Here is a 16,626-nt window from a genome sequence, read left to right as displayed (position 1 = left end):
AAAATAAATAGCTTTCACTCTGTACAGACCCACTTTTGCAGAACATTTACACGACCCTTTGGCTGTACATATCTACACACGGGAAAATGTTAACATCCGTCTGCGCGCCTCCCTGTCCCAGCCCACGAGGCCCTGAGGCCGTATCCAGGTTGGTAGCAGCTTCGCGCAGAAGGAGCCTGGTCGCTGGACAGCTGGCTGAGGCCCGGCAGGCTCCCCGGTCTCAGAGAAGCTGGAGGAGCAGCAGAGGGGCTGCCGGGGCTGAGGCCACGGCTGAGATTGCGGTCGGTTCCGGGGAGGGAGGGCTGACGCTCAGACCCAGCGTGCAGGACAGCGCGGTCCTTACCAGGTGGGAAATGAAGCCGTGGCTGCCTGCCCTGAAGCTAACTAAGCGAGTTGTGGCTTCTTAGATTCGGCATCGAAACGGAATTGGCGTTAAAAAAAAACCTAAGTGGGGTGCCCCACTCACCCCAGAGTAGAAATTCAGTGGAATTAACAGGGGTCAGGCGAGGCAGGGAGCCCACGCCCCGCTGCCTGGGCAGGGGACAGGGCCCTGGGACCCAGAACCGGGCTGGACTCCGTCACAGTGCTGGGCGTTTTCATGTGGAGGGGCTGCGTTTGGTACTGAAAGAGTTAAGAAAAGGAAGCAGCCAAGGATTGCTCATTTAAAAAAACCTCATAGAAATCAGACTCGAGAAGTAGAAAGGTGTAGAAACGTGGAAGGGGGTGCCGAGGCGCGGGGCCTTGGCTGACGGCCAGCGAGGAGCGGAAGAAGTAGGCCCGGCCGGTCCCGGCCCCGCCGGTCCCGGCCCCGCAGCCCGAGGCGAGGCTTCTCAGGAGCCACCACCTCGGCTGCACCGGCCTGGCGGCCTGGGCTGTGCCTGGGGCTGAGATGATGCCAGGCCCTCTGCTGGGCGGGGCTCCTGGTGGGGCAGCCAGAAGGGGTTGAGAGTCCGGGGCTGCCATGGGCCAGGTGGAGCTGTGGAAAATACCATATGGCCTTTCTCTCCTACTTGTACAAGGATTCTCTGCCCCGGAGCCTCTGTGTGGCGATGGGTCCTGGATCAGCAAACGCTGAATTTTCACGCACGTCAACGGACCTGTAGCCATAGGAGATGGTGATGGGTCTCCAGCCTCAAACTTCAGTGCAAAACCAGTGAGGTCGAGCCGTTGAGTAACTCGAGTGAACAAGAAGCAGGCTGTCCCCCGTTGGAGCTGCTACCAAGTGCGAGGGGACTTGGGGGTCGGGGCGAGCTAGTGGATGGGAGGTGCCCAGGCCTGGCCTCAGGATGCTGGGCGGTCAACGCAGGGCAAGCGTCCGGGCGTGCCTTCCCGGCCAGTCCACGCTGGGGGGTCCTGGTCCCTCCGTCATCCTCGGGCTGGTCCTCCTGCCAGCTTCCACGAGACGCTGGAACCCCACAGACCCTAACACGTGAGGCCCGGCTGGAAGGGCTGTGTGGGGCACGGCCCCGTATCCTCCGCCGGGCCCTGGGACAAGCTGGGCCCCAGCCGACTGTCCGTGCCCAGGCCAGGCCTCCTGGCAGGGCGGGCCGCCCCGGCCTAGCACCATGGAGACCACAGCGCCTCGCTCCCGGAGCCCTACTTGGGGCCCGCAGCTGCCCCCGGCTCGGGCCGGCCGGCCATGGCGCGGCCCCAGCAGCCGGCCGCCACGCTCATGCTACGTTGTCCCCGCTGCTCACTGTCCGCCTGGCTCTGCGTCCGCTCGTGCCGGTGGCCGGGCCCGCTGGGCTGGGCCGAGATGGTGCGGAGCAGGTGGTTCCGGGAGCGCAGGAAGTCGCCCTGGCCGGGCAGGCCGAAGCTGCCCTTGCGCAGCGCCATGCGGGTGGCCGCGTTGCGGGCCGGCCGCGCCCGGTGGTTGTACTTGAGCTGGGCCAGGTGGGCCGCGTAGCCGTCGGTGATGAACTGCGGGGGCGGGAGGGCAACGCGGAGCCTGGCTGTCAGGGGCGGGGCTCCCGGGGCTGCCCGCCCACCCGCGCGGCCGCCACGACGCGTCCGCTCACCTGGCACTGCCGCTGCAGCTTCTTGGCGGGCCGGCCCACGATGTAGATCTGCATGGGGGACAGGCTGATGGAGCTGTAGACCGCCACGTCCTTGGTGGAGCCGTAGGCCGCGTGCACGCGCAGGTGCAGCTGTGGGCAAGACGGGCGTGGGCGCGGGCTCGGCCCTGCCGCCCGTCCCCACCCCACTCCCTTCTAGCCGGGACCCACCTCAGAGATGAGCAGCTTCAGGAAGTTGGCCTTGTGCCTCAGCGGGTCGTGCACCAGGCCGTCACAGAAGGACACCACGCCGTGAGGGAAGTTGTGCTGGGCCAGCCAGGCCACCACCCGCTGCTTCTGCATGTCAGGCCGGCCCGTCACATAGATGATGAGGTAGCCCAGGTCCTGCCAGTGCCTGGGGGCGAGGGGCAGGCCTGGGTGTCCCACGGACGCACTGTCCTCCCTCCTGGGCCGCCCAGCCAGTCCCCAGGGGGGCCACTCAAGAGCGCCTCCCGGGTCAGGCGCCGACAGCAGCAGCAGCCAGACTGACAACAGCGCGGTGCTCACGGCCCCCCCCCGCCCCCTGCAGCAGGTGTAACTGGTCTTGTTAGAAGCAGCCCCGCCCCCCAGGTAAGGGACCTGAGGCATCAACAGCAAGAGGTTACAGCTGGGAAGTGTGACCCGGCTGCGGGGTCCCTGCCCCATGTCCCCGCGCGGGCACCCAGGGCCCTCGGCCGCCTGGCTGTGGAGCTGCCTGCCTCCGAGCCCACCCGCTGCTGCTCGGAGCGCTCACCGCACCACGTCCACGGCCCCGGCCCGCACTTTGGGGTCGCTGCCCATGATGGACACGCTGGCGGCGAAGGAGCCGTCGATGCTGAAGACCACGAACTCCGTGCCCTTGGGCAGCACGGTGATGTAGCTGTCGGCAAACGTGTGGTCTCCCCTGGGAGGGGGCAGCTCATCAGAACCCACCAGGGCTCCTTCCTCCCGCCCCAGATGAGGCTGACCCGGCCGGCTCACTCCTTGGAGCTCATACCTGACCACCATCTTGACGGGGTAGACACCGACGCCCAGGCGGTGGGTCTCGGGGATGGTGTAGGAGACGCGCCCGCTGCTGTTGGTCACCAGCGTGTCCAGGTACAGCCACTCACCCGAGGGCGGCTGCATCATGATGTGCACATCCACCTGGAGCCGGGACGGCTGGTCACGGCTGGGCCGCGCCCTTGGCCTCCCCACCCCCACTTCCCACCCCCCAGCCAGAGGGAGGCGAGGTGGGGGGGCCCCCGTGGGCTCCCTGTGTCTTCACCTTCTCCCCGGTCAGGGTGACCATGTCCAGGGGCCCATACATGAACCGGCCTGTCAGGACCTGCGGGCCATCCTCGTTGGCAACCGCGTCATTGATCCGGTGATTGGCCGTCACGTTCTGGGGGGAGGAGGAGCAAAGCTGGGTCAGGGCTGGGGATGGAGGGGCGGCTGGGGCCTCCTGGGCTCAGCTCAAGCTTCCCACGGGCCTGGGGTGTGAGTACGGGTGCAAAGCCCGGTGACCCAGCTCAGCCACTGAGCTTCGTGGCCTTGGCGCTGGTCCCCGTCTGTAAATGGGGTAACAGCTCCAGCCCCAAACTGTGAGGATTAAGTAAGACAGCACACTTCTCTGTGACTCAGTTTCCTCATCTGTAAAATGGGGTCTTCTCGCAAGGATTCAATAGGACGACAGCTGTGGGGCCTAGGCCCTCAGAGGACCCCTCACCCGCAGCTTCACGTGGGTCCTCTTGCGCTGCCACTTCTCTCTCGGCTTTGACGGGGTGAACACCGAGACCTCCTTGCCGTCCAGTTCCAAGATGCTGGAGTTGTCGTGCCTCATGACCTGGGAGGGGACACAGAGGGAGGCCATGGGGCAGGCTCAAGCCTGGGGCTTCCTGTTCTAGAGGGGAGAGGCCAGCGGCCCTAGGGGCCACGCTACCCATGGGAGGCTTTGGCGGGGGGCACTATTTAACCCCACTGCAGTCTGCTCTCTGGCCCGTGAATGTGCACATTCATTCACCCCATCTCAACATCCCCACGGCTTCCTCCATCCTGCTGGCTGTGGCGTCTGCTGGGGCCAGAAAGTGGGGCTCCCCACCGTCCTCATCTATGAAATGGGGCCACCTCAGCAGCGGTGTCAGTCGGGCCTCCTGAGAGGTGCAGGTGTGCCCGGCAGGGGGACCCTGGGTACCTGTCTCAGCAGGAAGGAGACCACATCCGTGGACTCCCAGTAGCTGGCGTGGAAGAGGTGGGGCAGGGCCACGGTGGGGAAGGCCGTCAGGGCGTCGGGGCAGTACAGGGCGTAGTCGATCCGCTTCTGACCCCACCACTTCGCCGCAACTGCCAAGAGGAGGGGCTGTGACTGGGCTGGGCCCCAGGGGCTCACCTGGCCCCTCAGGCCGGGCTCAGCCCAAAGGCAAGACCCCCTGACCAGAGACAAGGGCTGCAACCAAAGCAAGTCTCCTTCTCCCAGACTTGGCGACAGGGGAGCAGCAAGCAGCCAGGGCGCCCGAGGAGGGGGAGGTGGGAGACTGCGGCTCAGCCGGGAGGATGTGGAGTTACAGGGCGAGGGGACAAGCCCAGTCCCGAGGCAGGACTCCCTGTCCCTGGTCCTGTCGACCCCCTGCCTTGGGCCTTATCACTGCCCTCTCCAGGCTTCTCCTGGACCCCCTGTCTGCCCCCGCAGGCCTCAGGGCTGTGAAAGGCTTTGCAGAGATGGAGTCACGATTCCTGGGCCCCAAGGCAAGGCCCGCTGTCCTCAGCACCTGGCAGGCAGGGTGTGAAGTGAGGGCCTCCAGTCTATGGAGCCTGTGTGTGAAGCCGGCTCCCTCTCCGGGCTGGGGGACCGCCCCAGGTTTGCAAAAGCCTCCCCGGTGGCTGCACGCAGGAGGTGCACCTGGTTAGGCTCGGGGTGGCCCTGCTCTCCGCCTGCAGCCTGCCTGACGGGCAACCCCCAGTCCTCACCCGGCCTCCATCTAGCTGCCCCCTCCTGCCCCCCGCTGCTCCTGCTTCCTGCCTGGAAGTCTGGGTGCTCCCAGACCAAGCTGCCAGCTCCCCGCTAGGCCTCAGCGGGGCCCGGGGGTGAGGCGTGCCTGGAAACAGAGCGTGACCCCTGTTAGAGGAGGCGGATGTGTGTGCACGGAGGGCCCGTGACGGCCGGGACCTTCTCTGATGTCCAAGTCGGGGAGGCGGGGGCCCTCCGCAGGCTGGGGCTCGCCTGCTGGCCCGGGGCGGTGGGCGGTAGCAGGGGAGGGCAAGCAGGGACAGGCACCTGACGCTGGGGCTGGGGCTGAGCAGCGCACAGGCTCAGCCCTGCTGGGGCCACCACTGCCCCCGCGGGCCAGGAGGACACCCACGCCGGCCTTAGCCCCAGAGCTCTGCTCTGACAGGCAGCCTGGGAGCCAGTCACGTGGCAGGGGGCCGCTGGCCCCGGGGGAGTGGGGGCGGGGGTGACACGGGCTCCGCTTCCAGCTGCTGAGAAGCTTCTGAGATGGGCAGGAGCGAAGGAGGCCGTGGGTGACCCTGCCCCCTGGGGCGGCAGGAGGGGCTGGCACAGGAGACCTCGCCTCCCTGGCTCCCCTCGGCCACCGCTGCAGCTTCTCCAGAAATGGGCCCCCCAGCTTTCTCCTTCTAGGAGCACCTGCCCCCCTGGGGCTAGGACCCTTCCTCCCAGACCCCCCCCGCCAGCTGACAGCACCACCCATCTCCCACCACCTGCACCTGCCCCCCCACGCCCTGCCCCAGGGCCACCCCTTTCAATGTTCCTTCCTTCCAGACTCCTCTATGGACACGGGGGCTGGATCACTCTTCGCTGCGGGGCCGTCCTGGGCACCGTACGGTGTTGAGCAGCACACCTGGTCTCCACCCACCGGATGCCAGTGGCGCCCACCCCAGTTGCCTCCAGACGCTGCAAACTGTCCTCTGGGGGACGGGCACAGTGGCCGCCACTGAGACTGGCTGCGACAGGGCACAGCCCCCTTGCTGTGACGGGGAGGGCAGGCCCGGCACTGCTGCACTCACTCTGGGCAATGCTGGACGCCGTGTAGCTCTCAGCCATGCCCGACACCTGGCTGGCGATGCTGATCTCGCTGGCCCGGCGGAAACCTCGGGCGGTGGGGGCTGTGCCGGGCGAGGAGGGGGCCGCGTGCTCTTGGAAGACCGCGTTGTGGGCCTGGAGTGCGTCTGCTGCAGGCGGACAGGGACCAGAGGCCACGGGTAAGGAGGCCTCGCCCAGCCCGGCCCTCCAGCCCCCGAGCAGTGGTGGGGGGCGTCCAGCATGTGCCGGGGCTGGGGCGGCTGGAGCGGCCACTGTGCCAGGCAAGGCCGACACGTCCAGCTGCAGAGGAGCAGGGGCATCTGAGCACAGCTGGCAGAGAGGGTGGGCCCAAGCGTGCCAGGGCCTGCCTGCTCAGGGCCCAGAGCTGAGGCAGAGAGAAGGCAGCGCTGGGGCTGGGGTGGACAGATGGACCAATACAGACACAGTGGGCAGGGAGGCCAGGCGGCCGGGCTCATGCCCCATGCCGGCCACCCTTCCAGTTGAGCCTTCTTGGCCTCTGGGGCTCGGCCCGGCTTGGCCTGACCCACAGCCCGCGGCAGCTGGGTTTGGGGGCGCTAACAACAGGGGCCTGGGGCAGCTTCCCAGGGCTGCCCAGCACTGAGGACTGAGAATGAGGCAACACCCCGGCACATCCCTCACACATGGGTCACGTCGAGCCAGCCCCGAATGGGCATCTGGGGACACAGGCAGGTGCTGAGGGCTTGAGCCAGGCTCACCTGGGTCCAGCCTGAGAACGGGGCTCGGCTACAGGACCCACATCTAGACGGGGTGCAGGAGATGCCTGGACCTCCTCAGGGAGAGGGAGTGGGGCCCTGAGAATCCAACCCCTCGCCAGGACCGAACTCTTCTCCTGGGGGTTAGGTGGGTCCCAGCGGGCTCGAGGCCTCACCCCAGCTCCTGCTGCTAGCCTCACAGACGGAGGAGAGGACCCTCAGACTGACCCCTGTGCTGGGTGACCCTGAGACAGCTGCTCCCCTCTCTGGGCTCCTGCGCCTCCTCTGCTTGGGGTCCCCTCCCTGCTCAGCCCAGTGTCCAGAGAGGGGGCACCAGGTCTGCTCCCGGGGCCTGTCCTGCCCGGTCTCTGCTCCTTGCCACCACAGTTCCACAAATTCCGGGTGGCCAAGGAGGGCACGGGGGTCCCTGAGGACCAGCGGTCAGCCGGTGAAGCAGACGCCACCACGAGCAAGGGGGTTACACACACTAGCAGAGCTCGGGCTGGGGTGGGGCCCGTCTTGCCAGGTGAGTGCGGGAACGGGGATACTGGTCTCCAGGAAGCCATCCCTGTGAGGGAGGGGGACCAGGGGGCCGCCCTCCAGGACCAGCTGGGCGTTTCTCTGCACGGTCTGGACTGGAGGCATAGGGGGAGAGAAGAGGGGACCCAAGAACAGACACTTGTGTGCACGTGACACAGACACGCGCTGCTCAAGAGCCAGGACATGACAGGACTAGGACACTGGGGCAGGTGGGACGGGCCGTTCCCGGGGGGCGAGAGTGGGCCACGGGCAGCCCTCTCTCATGCTCCTGCACCCCAGCTTCAGGCTAGGTGACCTGGAGGCTCCGGAGCTGCCTGCCATGGGGGTCCCTTCACAGGGCAGGACAATGCCCGGGACTCAGCCAGGGGCCCTCAGGTCCTCAGCTCTGCCTTGACGGGGCGGTGGGGCGGGGAGCGAGGTCCCTAGCTCTGTGTGTGTGTGGGGGGGAGGGGGAGTGGGGGAGGTCCTGGCCTGTGAGGCTGTCTTCCTCCTACCTCCCTGGGGTGGGTGGGGCTAATGCACCCGCACCTACACCAGGTGTCCCGCTTCCAAGGTGTTCAGTGCAGGCTGCCGCTCCCCGCACGGCAGGGCCAGCCCCGGCCTGGGGGACCCAAGGAGAGGGGACAAGTCCCACCCTCCCCCAGGGCCGGGGGCCCATGGGGCTCTCACCCAGCAGCGTCGAGCAGCCGTCCCCCAGCGGGTAGCGCTGGTAGCGGGGGATGCTGAGAGGCGGCAGGGCGTGGAATCGCCGCTCCAGCAGCGGCTCCAGGCGCGAGGCCGACGGGTCGGCGGGGTGGAAGAGGTTGTAGACTTGCTGGCAGGCGGGCCGCAGCTGGAACACTGGGGGGCGGAGGGCGGGGCGCGTCGCAGAGCCTGGAGCTAGCCCCGCCCTCAGGAGGCGGGGCCTAGAGCAGGCTGGGATTGGGCGCAGCGCGACGGCACGGGGTTGGGGATACAGAGAAACCCGAAAGTGTGTCTCTATCAACTTTGGGATTCTGTTTGGGCCGCTGTCCCTTTATTAACCAAATTTGTTTTAATTGAAAAAGTTATAATGACGGTAGTTAAAAATTTCTTTTTAAGTACAGAAATATATATGATAAAAGACATATAACGGAGGGTTCCCTTTCTCCCCAGAGACCCGGGGCTGGCGCCCCACCTGCAACTTTTGGGAGCCTCACGAGCACGCGCGGCCCAAGCCGGGTGGAGCCATCCTCCGCTATTAGAAATGTCTCTAGGCTGTGCGATGGGGCTGTGCTTTCGAACATCTCATAGTTGATGGGAAGGTCACGTGAATGTCATTATAAACGACATTATAAACTATCAGTAACATATATCTCACTTTAAAAAATACATACAAATAGGAACATAATCTATGCTTTTTGAACATAATCTATGCTTTTTTCTCATTTAACACAATAAATGGTAGTCTTTCGTATCAGCACTCTAGTTCCGCCCCATTCTTTTTAACTGCGGCGGGGTATTCCATTGTATGGCTGTGCCGCAATTGATTTAACCAGCTCGCATCCCGTTTAGGTTGGTTCTGGTCTTTCACCATTACAGATGACGTTGCCCTAACGTCAGTGTCTCTGAGTCTGAGCACTCATCCCGAAGCCACTGTTTACTTGCTCTTGGGCAAGTGTCTACGCCTGCCTCTCTGAGCCTCAGTTTCCCACTGGGGCCCCTGCACAGCTCCTGTAGGATGGCAGGTCTCCCTGGACCGCACTCGTTGATCCCGGGGTCACTGGGCAGGGACTGCTGCTCTGACGGCTGCTTAGCCCACAGGTTCCGTCTCCCTGTGTGTGTAGCCATGAGGAGGAACCTGGAGCACCGTGGCTGTGGTCCCTCTGGGGCTGGGAGGCCACCCGATCGAGGAGACTTTGGGGGTGCCTGGCTTCACATCTCTTCCTTATGGGAAGACCTTGGGCCTGGGAGACTGGGTCTGGCCCCATCTGATCCTGGGGCAGCCCCTTCCATCTCTGGACCTCAGCTCCCAGAGGTGCCTTGGAGATTAAATGAAACAGCATGCTGGGAAATGGGGCCAGGGACTGAGCTGCTGAAGCTGGAGCAAAGGAGAGCAATGGGCCCTTGGTGGGGGGTGCAGAAAAGAGGAGGAAGGGGTCTGGGATGTGGCCATGGCCTCATGACAGGGGTCCACTGAGACCCTCTGCCCAGCTCATGCCTGCCCCCCGCCCCCCCAGCCCGCCTCACTCCTCGCCTGCAGGGACTCTCACCATCCAGGGAGGGGATGACGGTCTTCCTCAAGGCCAGGACCAGCCCCAGCGGGCACCCGAAGAGGAAGAGGTCAGCGATCTCAAAGTCGAACTTGCCCACGACCCCTGCGCCGTCCAGCATGGTGGAGCTGCTTGAGCGGCGGGAGCTGGGCTCATTCCTCAGCACGCTGGCGTGGAGGCTGCAGATGCGGGGGGACGACTCAGGTCACACCACGGCCCTTCTCGGGGCTGGCCTGTCCTTAGCCTCCTGAAAGAGGCTCCTCAGGGGTCATCAGGCCCAAACGAGGCTTGGCCCCTGTGTGGTCCTGTGAGTGCAGCTGTCCAGCACCTGCTGGGACACCTCCGGTGACAGCAGGTCCCAACCTCTCTAGGGAGCCCCCTGCCTTTGGGACAGCCCTGACCGGGATCACGCCGCCCCTGGTCAGTTCTGCTGCCTGATTCTGCCATCCCCACACTTCCAGCCCTGGTCAATCTGTTCCGACTCAAGAGGACCCAAGGCATGTACAAGACCACAGCCGTACCCAACAAGCACCTTCTCCTGGCTGAAGAGCCGTGGCCCAGTCTGGGAATCCCAGGACAAGGCCCGGGGGACCTCCAGCACCCTCATGTTGGCCATCGGCACGATCTAATCCATGTCCTCACTTCTGAGCCGTCCCTCTGTCTTAGAGTCCCTGTCCTCACCTGGCGGTGGGCCTCACTACCCACCTGGACAGGAAGGCCTGGTGCTGCTGGATGGTGTCCAGCTCATAGGTGGACGAGTCACTCCTCTTGCGGGGCAGCTGCTGTTTGGGGTCCTCAGCGCCGTTGCTTCGGGGGATGTCGATGTTGCTGCGGCTCAGGTGCCGGCTGCTCTCCAGGTTGCCGCCATGTGCCGCATTGACCGTCGTGCCCGGGGACAGCAGGTCAGTGTCCTGGAACGGCCCCATGCAGGCTCACTGCCCAGTGGCCACCGGCCTGGCCCCCTCTTCAGTGTCCTGGAAGCCGTGTCTGCCCTCCTGACTCCAGGCCCACTGGCCACTGCTCAGCAGCCTCTCACCCAAGCCAGGGAGGGAAAAGCCCTGTCCCTCTGTGCCCCACGGTCCCTCCCAGCCTTCACTCCGGGCCTGGCCTGCCCATGTGGGCCTTGCTGATCTCCCACTGATCCCGCTGCCTCGCCCGGCCTGCCAGGCCATTTGCTACTCTGCAGCAGAGAGACCTTGGGTCCTCTCTCCTACTGGGAAGCTCAGAGGATCCACCCCCCAGGACCAGAGCCTGCTCCCCAGGGTGCAGACCCTGCTTCACCGCCCGCTGAAGCTGCCGTGCTCCTAGGTTGAGCCGCGGCGCAGCTGTTCACCTGTCCCACGCGTCCACCCCCTGCCTTTGGGCACCTGCATTAGCAACCTCTGCCCTTCCCTTTTTCTGCAGGCCTCTGGGATGTTTGGAGCCAGAGGGTGACAGTCCTCAACCTGGAGGTCCCCTGCTCCGGGGGCTGGGGGAAGCTAGTACCTGCACACTGGCCACACTGCCCCGGCGGCTGCTGCTCTGACTCTCAGACACCGTCTGGTTGCTGCAGCATAAGGCATCGAACGCCAGGATGCCCCCGACGCAGTCCCCGATCAGGCAGACCTGGAGGGGGAGAGGCTCAGGGGCCTGAGAGCCCACCCTGCTTGCTGGAGGGCCGGCTGGGGAGAGCCCTGGCCTGGAGGACCAGGCCAGCCCACCCTGCAGGGTTTCTGTCTTCCCTTCCCCCACCCCACAACTCACCTGCCCATTGAAGGTCACGCCCTCCTGGGACTTGATGAAGTCCCCGTAGGCGAGGTTGGCCCGCTGAATCACCGTGGCAACGGCCTCCTGGTAGTGGGGCGAAGAGGTTGCCAGCAGGGGCAGGGCGGCCAAGGGGATGTGGTCCTGGCTGCTGGACAGACAGCCTTCGTCGTGGCTGTAGGGGCTGAGGCTGGGGGCGGGAGACCGGTCAGGAGAGAGCAGGTGGCCTCAGCTCAGCCCCGTGGGCCCCTCTTCTCTGACCTGAGCATCAGAGCAGGAGCTGCCTGACACCCTGAGAGCCTCAGCCCTGACTTGGCAAACCTCGTGGGGATGCTTCCAGGCCAGGCATGGGGAACAGGGCCGGGGAGTAAGGCCAGTATGTCAGAGGCAGGTCAGCATCCCCACATTACAGATGTAGAAACTGAGGCTCAGCTCTGGGCCCCCGCCCCTCCAGGACTCTAGGCTCAGCCATCTGCGTAGGTTTTGCCGCCTCCTGGCAGAATAGGCTAGATGGCGGGTTTGGATGTCGGCACTGTGGTCCCAGTACTGAGGCTGGGTGGGGGGGTTCTCCTGACCCTCAGGGCCGGGGAGGGGCAGGGGCCAGCGAGCCTGGGCACTCACTCGGAGACGAGGGCGAAGGCAGCGGAGCAGACGGGCGGGCAGGGCACCAGGCGGATGGCCAGGTGGCCCAGGGCGCTGGGGTAGTGCACGCGCATGACAGTGTCGAACACGGTGGCGATGGTGTTGGTGTCGCCCTGCTTGGAGCCGGGGTCCCCGGCGCCCGTGTCCAGGATGGTGCCTCCGTGCAGCAGCAGCAGCAGCACGTGGATCTGGGAGGGCGGCACGGCCAGCGGCGGGCTGACCTCGTCCTGTGCGGGGGGTGGGGGTGGGGGGGGTGAACTCCCTGGGGACTCGGCTCCTGGCCGAAGCTTCTGTCCTGCTGGGGGGACGCGTGTGGCGGCCCAGTCACTCCCTCTGAGACCCCGTCTCAGTTCCTCTGTTCCAGGGAGGCCCAGCTGCTCCTTCCCCGCCCCTCTGTGTTCAGCCCTGCTCCCTGCCGGCCTCACCGGGGCACAGAGGACACGGAGGGAGGGTCTCTTCCTTCCGAAGCATGACTCCACCTCCCATCTGCGGGCCCAGGCAGGGGCTTCTGGGCTTCCAGCCTTGGGGGGCAGGCAGAGGCGCAGCCCCGTGCGGGCCTTTGGGGCCTGCCTGCCCTCCGTGTGTCTGCGTCCAGACGTCGGTCTGTCACAGGCTCTCTCTCTTTTTTTAATAAATTTATCTTATTTTATTTATTTATTTTTGGCTGCGCTGGGTCTTCGGTGCCGTGTGCAGGCTTTTCTCTGGTTGCCGCAAGCGGGGGCTACGCACGCACGCTTCGTTGCTCCACGGCATGTGGGATCTTCCCCGACCAGGGCTCGAACCCGTGTCCCCTGCATTGGCAGGTGGATTCTTAACCACTGCGCCACCAGGGAAGCCCTCACAGGCTCTCTTAAGAGGGGCTGGGGGGGACTTCCCTGGCGGTCCAGTGGTTGAGAATCCTCCTTCCAATGCAGGGGATGCAGGCTCGATCCCTGGTTGGGGAACTAAGATCCCACATGCTGCGGGGCAACTAAGCCCGCGCCACAACTAGAGAGAAACCTGTGCACCGCACCGAAGACCCAATGCAGCCAAAAAACAAAAAACAAACCAAAACAAAAAAATTCTGAGGCAAGCAATTAAAGAAAAAAAAAAAGAAAAAGAGGGGCGGTGGGGGTCAGGGATTCGGATTCAGCTTGGCCGCTCAGCCAGCACCTCTGAGCTCTCCCTCCATCTACATGGGCCCTCCCCCGCTGCCCCAGGCCCATGGCCCCCAGGCCCTGCCATTCCCAGACTCTAAGACCAAGGTCCTCAAGAGCAGAGGGCAGAACCCCAGCATCTTAGAGTGGGGAGGGCCACGCAGGTGTGTCTATCTGGACCCCCCTCATCTGCGAGGAGTCATGCCCCCACTTCTTGCTGGTCAGAAGTCCAAGTGAGACTTGCACACATCCACCATGGGAATGGAACTGTTCTATCTAGAGACGAGGTGGCCCAGAGAGCACAAGGGACTTGTCTAATATCACACAGCGTGTCAGTACCAAGCTGGACCGGAACCCAGAGCTCCTGCCACCAGCTCAGTGCTCTTCTGCTACCCTAGGCTGTAGCCCCATCCCCAGGGGCCTCTCCCCATCCCTGACTTCTGGTGTGGGAGGTACTTGCTGAGTACTTGCCTTGCCCATATTATGTCAGGGGCTGAGGGGGCGGGGAAGGGAGCTGAAGAGAGGGGCCTGTCCCTAAGGAACTCAGGAGCAGAACAAGGGGCTGAAGCCATCTGGAGGGTCCATGGGGGGTCAGTTGGCCCTGAACTGGGCCACCGGGTGGCAGGAGGTGGGGCAGCAGCAGGACCCAAGTGTCACTACAGAGCCCAAGAGCGGGCTGAGCGGTGTGGGCACTGAACCCGGGGACTGGCCAGGCCACCGGCAACGGGTCGGGCTGGGCTGGGAGCCTCTGAGCAGCAGAGGGCTGTGGGCAGGACGAAGGCTGGTGGGTGGTACCAGGCCTGGGGTGGAGGCAAGGCTGGGCTGCCTCAGTCCCCAAGAGGGGGCTGGTCATCGGCCGGTCGTGGGCCACAGGGCCTGGGCAGGAATGAACTCATGGCCCAAGGCAGGGTGTGGTCACTGGCTGCCCAGACCACAGCCCAGGACAGAAGCACCGGATGGTCCCAAAGACTGATCAACACAGCCAGGCGAGAGGCTCATGGAAGGCACGTCTTACAGCACCCTCCCTGTCACCCAGACAGGGCCCCTAGTCACCTGGGACGGTCAGGGCTGGGCGGTGCGGGGCTGAGAGAATCCTGCCTGAGCCTGGATGCTGGGACCCAGCGCTGGAGGCTGGGGACTCTTCAGGGACCCAGGAGGCCGGTCCGAGACACAGCTTTCCTCCCATTCAAACTGCTTTCTACAGGGGCACACCCTGCCTGAGACTCGAACCCCAGTGGGAACAGAGCCATTGGGAGGCGGGGCCTGGGAGCCAGCTCTGGAGAGCCAGGGGTCCCTAGCAGTGACTAGGTAAAGCCGTCCTCCTTCCTTGAGGCTGGGAGAAGAGGCCCTGGTTTGGGGACCGTTGCCAGCAAAGGGATCTGACTCTGGATGGCGGTGTCCCAGAACCAGTGCTGGGTCCAAACGCACATCTCCAGGAAGATCCAGAGCCCGAGGCCCCTTCTGCCCATCCTGGGGGGCCGTCAGAGCTGTGTGCGCCGAAGGCAAAGGGGGGCTCCGTTTGCTTTATCGCCATTAACCGGCAATTGGGAATCGACTCCCCTCATCCCAGTTACCCTGCTAGAAAAGCCCGCTTCGACCTCAGACCTCAAAGAGAACCCCAAGAGGAGGAGGGTGGTGCGGATGCACCCCCTCCCCGGTCCAAACTCCCCACGGGTCCTGAGTCCCCAGAGATGCCGTCTCCACCTTGGGCAGCTAGAGGCCAGAGCAGTGAGGTGACCGCAGCGTGTGATAGCCCCACTCTGCCCCGGCTCCTGCCCCAGTGCAAACAGCTCTGACCGCCCACAGCTGGAGGAGGAGAAGGGGCGTGAGCTCCGTGCAAAGGACCCCCGAAGTGGACACAAGCGCTGTACCAAGACAGCTTTGCTGGACGCTCAGAGCTCTTCCCACCCCCGGCGGGGCGGCCACAGCCGCCACATCACTTCTGCCTACGTGACTTTCGCTTCCTCCCCGTCTATCTTTTTTCCTTCAGGGACTTCAGACAAGCTGAGCACAAGGTGAAGATCTTAGTTTTGATCTGGAATTTACAAGTTTCTCATTTTGCTTTCCAAGGGTGGAGCGGGGTCAAGGCCTTCCTCCGGGGAGCTGTCTGCAGTCCCTACCGGTTCTCAGGGGCATCAGAGGGGGTGGGCCCCAGGTCTCCCTCCAGTGGCGCCCAGGCCAGTGTGGACCTGATGCCGTAGGAGCCAGGTTCTGCCTCCATGGTCTCCCCCGCGGGTCCTTTACGCCCTGCCCCCCACTGCCGCAGCCCTGGCCCTCTCCACCTCGGCACCCACCTCGATGATATTCAGCTGCTCCACACTGGAGGCCACCCTGAACTCGGGGGCGCTCTGGCGGTACAGACCGTCTGCAACACAGAAGCGGTGGGTGGGTGTGAGCAAAGGGGCAGGCCCAGCGGACAGAGGCTGGGACCGTGACAAGCAGGGCCCGAGGTGTCCCCCCAACCCTCCTGGGTGCTTGGGTGCTCCTCCTTAGGAGGCTGTCCCCTGCAGCCCCCCAGCTGGTTACCCTGTGTGTCCTCGGGCTCAGGGCTTTCGATTTTGTCCATGAGGTCGTTGGAGCTCCACTTGGTGATGTCCTTGGGGAACATTTCCTCTGAATCGGACAGGTCCTCTGGGGAGGAGAGAGAGGGGCTTCAGCACCCCGATCAAGGGCAGGGAGTCGGGGGAGGGGGGGTGCTGGGAGGCCTAAGAGTGGCCGCTCTGGGGGCTCCCACGCTTCTCTGGCCCGTGTGGCCCTCCCCACCTGGTTCTATGCTCTCCCTTCCTTAACAGGATGGATACATGGCCACACACTCATGGGGCTTCTGCCTGATGTTTTTCAAGAAATTGTGGTAACTTTCACTTAACATAAAATGCACCATTTTAACCATTTTCAAGTAGCATTCAGTCCATTCACAATGCTGTGCAACCATGAGCTCTATCTGGTTCCAGAACTTCTCCATCTCCCCCGATGGAAACCTGTCCCCATTAGCAGTCATGCCTCATCCCCCGCCTCTCCCAGACCCTGGCAACCACCGGTGGACTTGCTGTCCTTCTGCATTTGCCTGTTCGGGGCATTTCCCATACATGGAATCATACAGTATGTGGTCTTTTGTGTCTGGCTTCTTCTACTTCCCATGGTGTTTCTAAGCTTCAACCACGTGTCAGTGCCTCATCCCTTTTCATGCTCGAGTCACATTCCATCGTATGGATGGACCACGTCTTGTTTCTCCATGATGTTCCTGACTGTTTTCAATGTCCACAAAACAACAGCTTAGTGAGAAGTGCTGCTAGGAACAGTTCCATCCATGACTCTTTTTTTTCTGCTTTTCTGAGAACTTTCACCCATGACTGCTGGGTAGGAAGCAGCTGTCTGTGCTCTGGCATGGCTGGTCCCTCCTCTGTGGGTCACTGGGACAGTTTCCCCAGGACACTGCGACTCTGGCATCTCCTGCTCTGCTGTCTCTTCTCTTTTCCAGCTTTTTCTAAAGTTTCTACATTAGATGTGTCTTTTCCTCATATCAGGGACACAGAGCCAGGAGGGGCTCAG

At 63.9% G+C, this 16,626-nt stretch overlaps 1 protein-coding gene across 4 annotated transcripts in view; it reads right to left on the bottom strand.

Annotated features, from left to right (window-relative positions):
* Positions 1–44: 44 nt before the first annotated feature.
* Positions 45–16,626, bottom strand: part of PITPNM2 (phosphatidylinositol transfer protein membrane associated 2) — a 146,061-nt gene continuing 129,479 nt past the window's right edge. For 3 of the 4 annotated variants that reach the window (XM_082640926.1, XM_082640928.1, XM_082640927.1), the window contains 17 exons: positions 15,604–15,708; positions 15,372–15,442; positions 11,921–12,168; positions 11,300–11,489; positions 11,042–11,161; positions 10,262–10,467; positions 9,557–9,735; positions 7,995–8,165; positions 6,036–6,200; positions 4,207–4,355; positions 3,742–3,858; positions 3,301–3,417; positions 3,031–3,179; positions 2,788–2,937; positions 2,226–2,409; positions 2,019–2,147; positions 45–1,920 (listed from right to left, as the gene is read on the bottom strand). In XM_082640926.1, the coding sequence (XP_082497052.1) occupies positions 1,597–1,920; positions 2,019–2,147; positions 2,226–2,409; positions 2,788–2,937; positions 3,031–3,179; positions 3,301–3,417; positions 3,742–3,858; positions 4,207–4,355; positions 6,036–6,200; positions 7,995–8,165; positions 9,557–9,735; positions 10,262–10,467; positions 11,042–11,161; positions 11,300–11,489; positions 11,921–12,168; positions 15,372–15,442; positions 15,604–15,708 (2,774 nt within the window). In that variant the 3' untranslated portion in view covers positions 45–1,596. Of the gene's footprint in view, positions 1,921–2,018; positions 2,148–2,225; positions 2,410–2,787; positions 2,938–3,030; positions 3,180–3,300; positions 3,418–3,741; positions 3,859–4,206; positions 4,356–5,772; positions 5,937–6,035; positions 6,201–7,994; positions 8,166–9,556; positions 9,736–10,261; positions 10,468–11,041; positions 11,162–11,299; positions 11,490–11,920; positions 12,169–15,371; positions 15,443–15,603; positions 15,709–16,626 lie in introns of those variants that run through there. The other variant, XM_082640929.1, reaches the window with a different exon arrangement.

The sequence above is a fragment of the Mesoplodon mirus genome (genome assembly GCF_964341445.2).
Source record: "Mesoplodon mirus genome assembly, chromosome: 13".
In the NCBI taxonomy this organism is placed as follows: domain Eukaryota; kingdom Metazoa; phylum Chordata; class Mammalia; order Artiodactyla; family Ziphiidae; genus Mesoplodon; species Mesoplodon mirus.
This window is presented reverse-complemented; position numbering and strand designations above follow the sequence as displayed.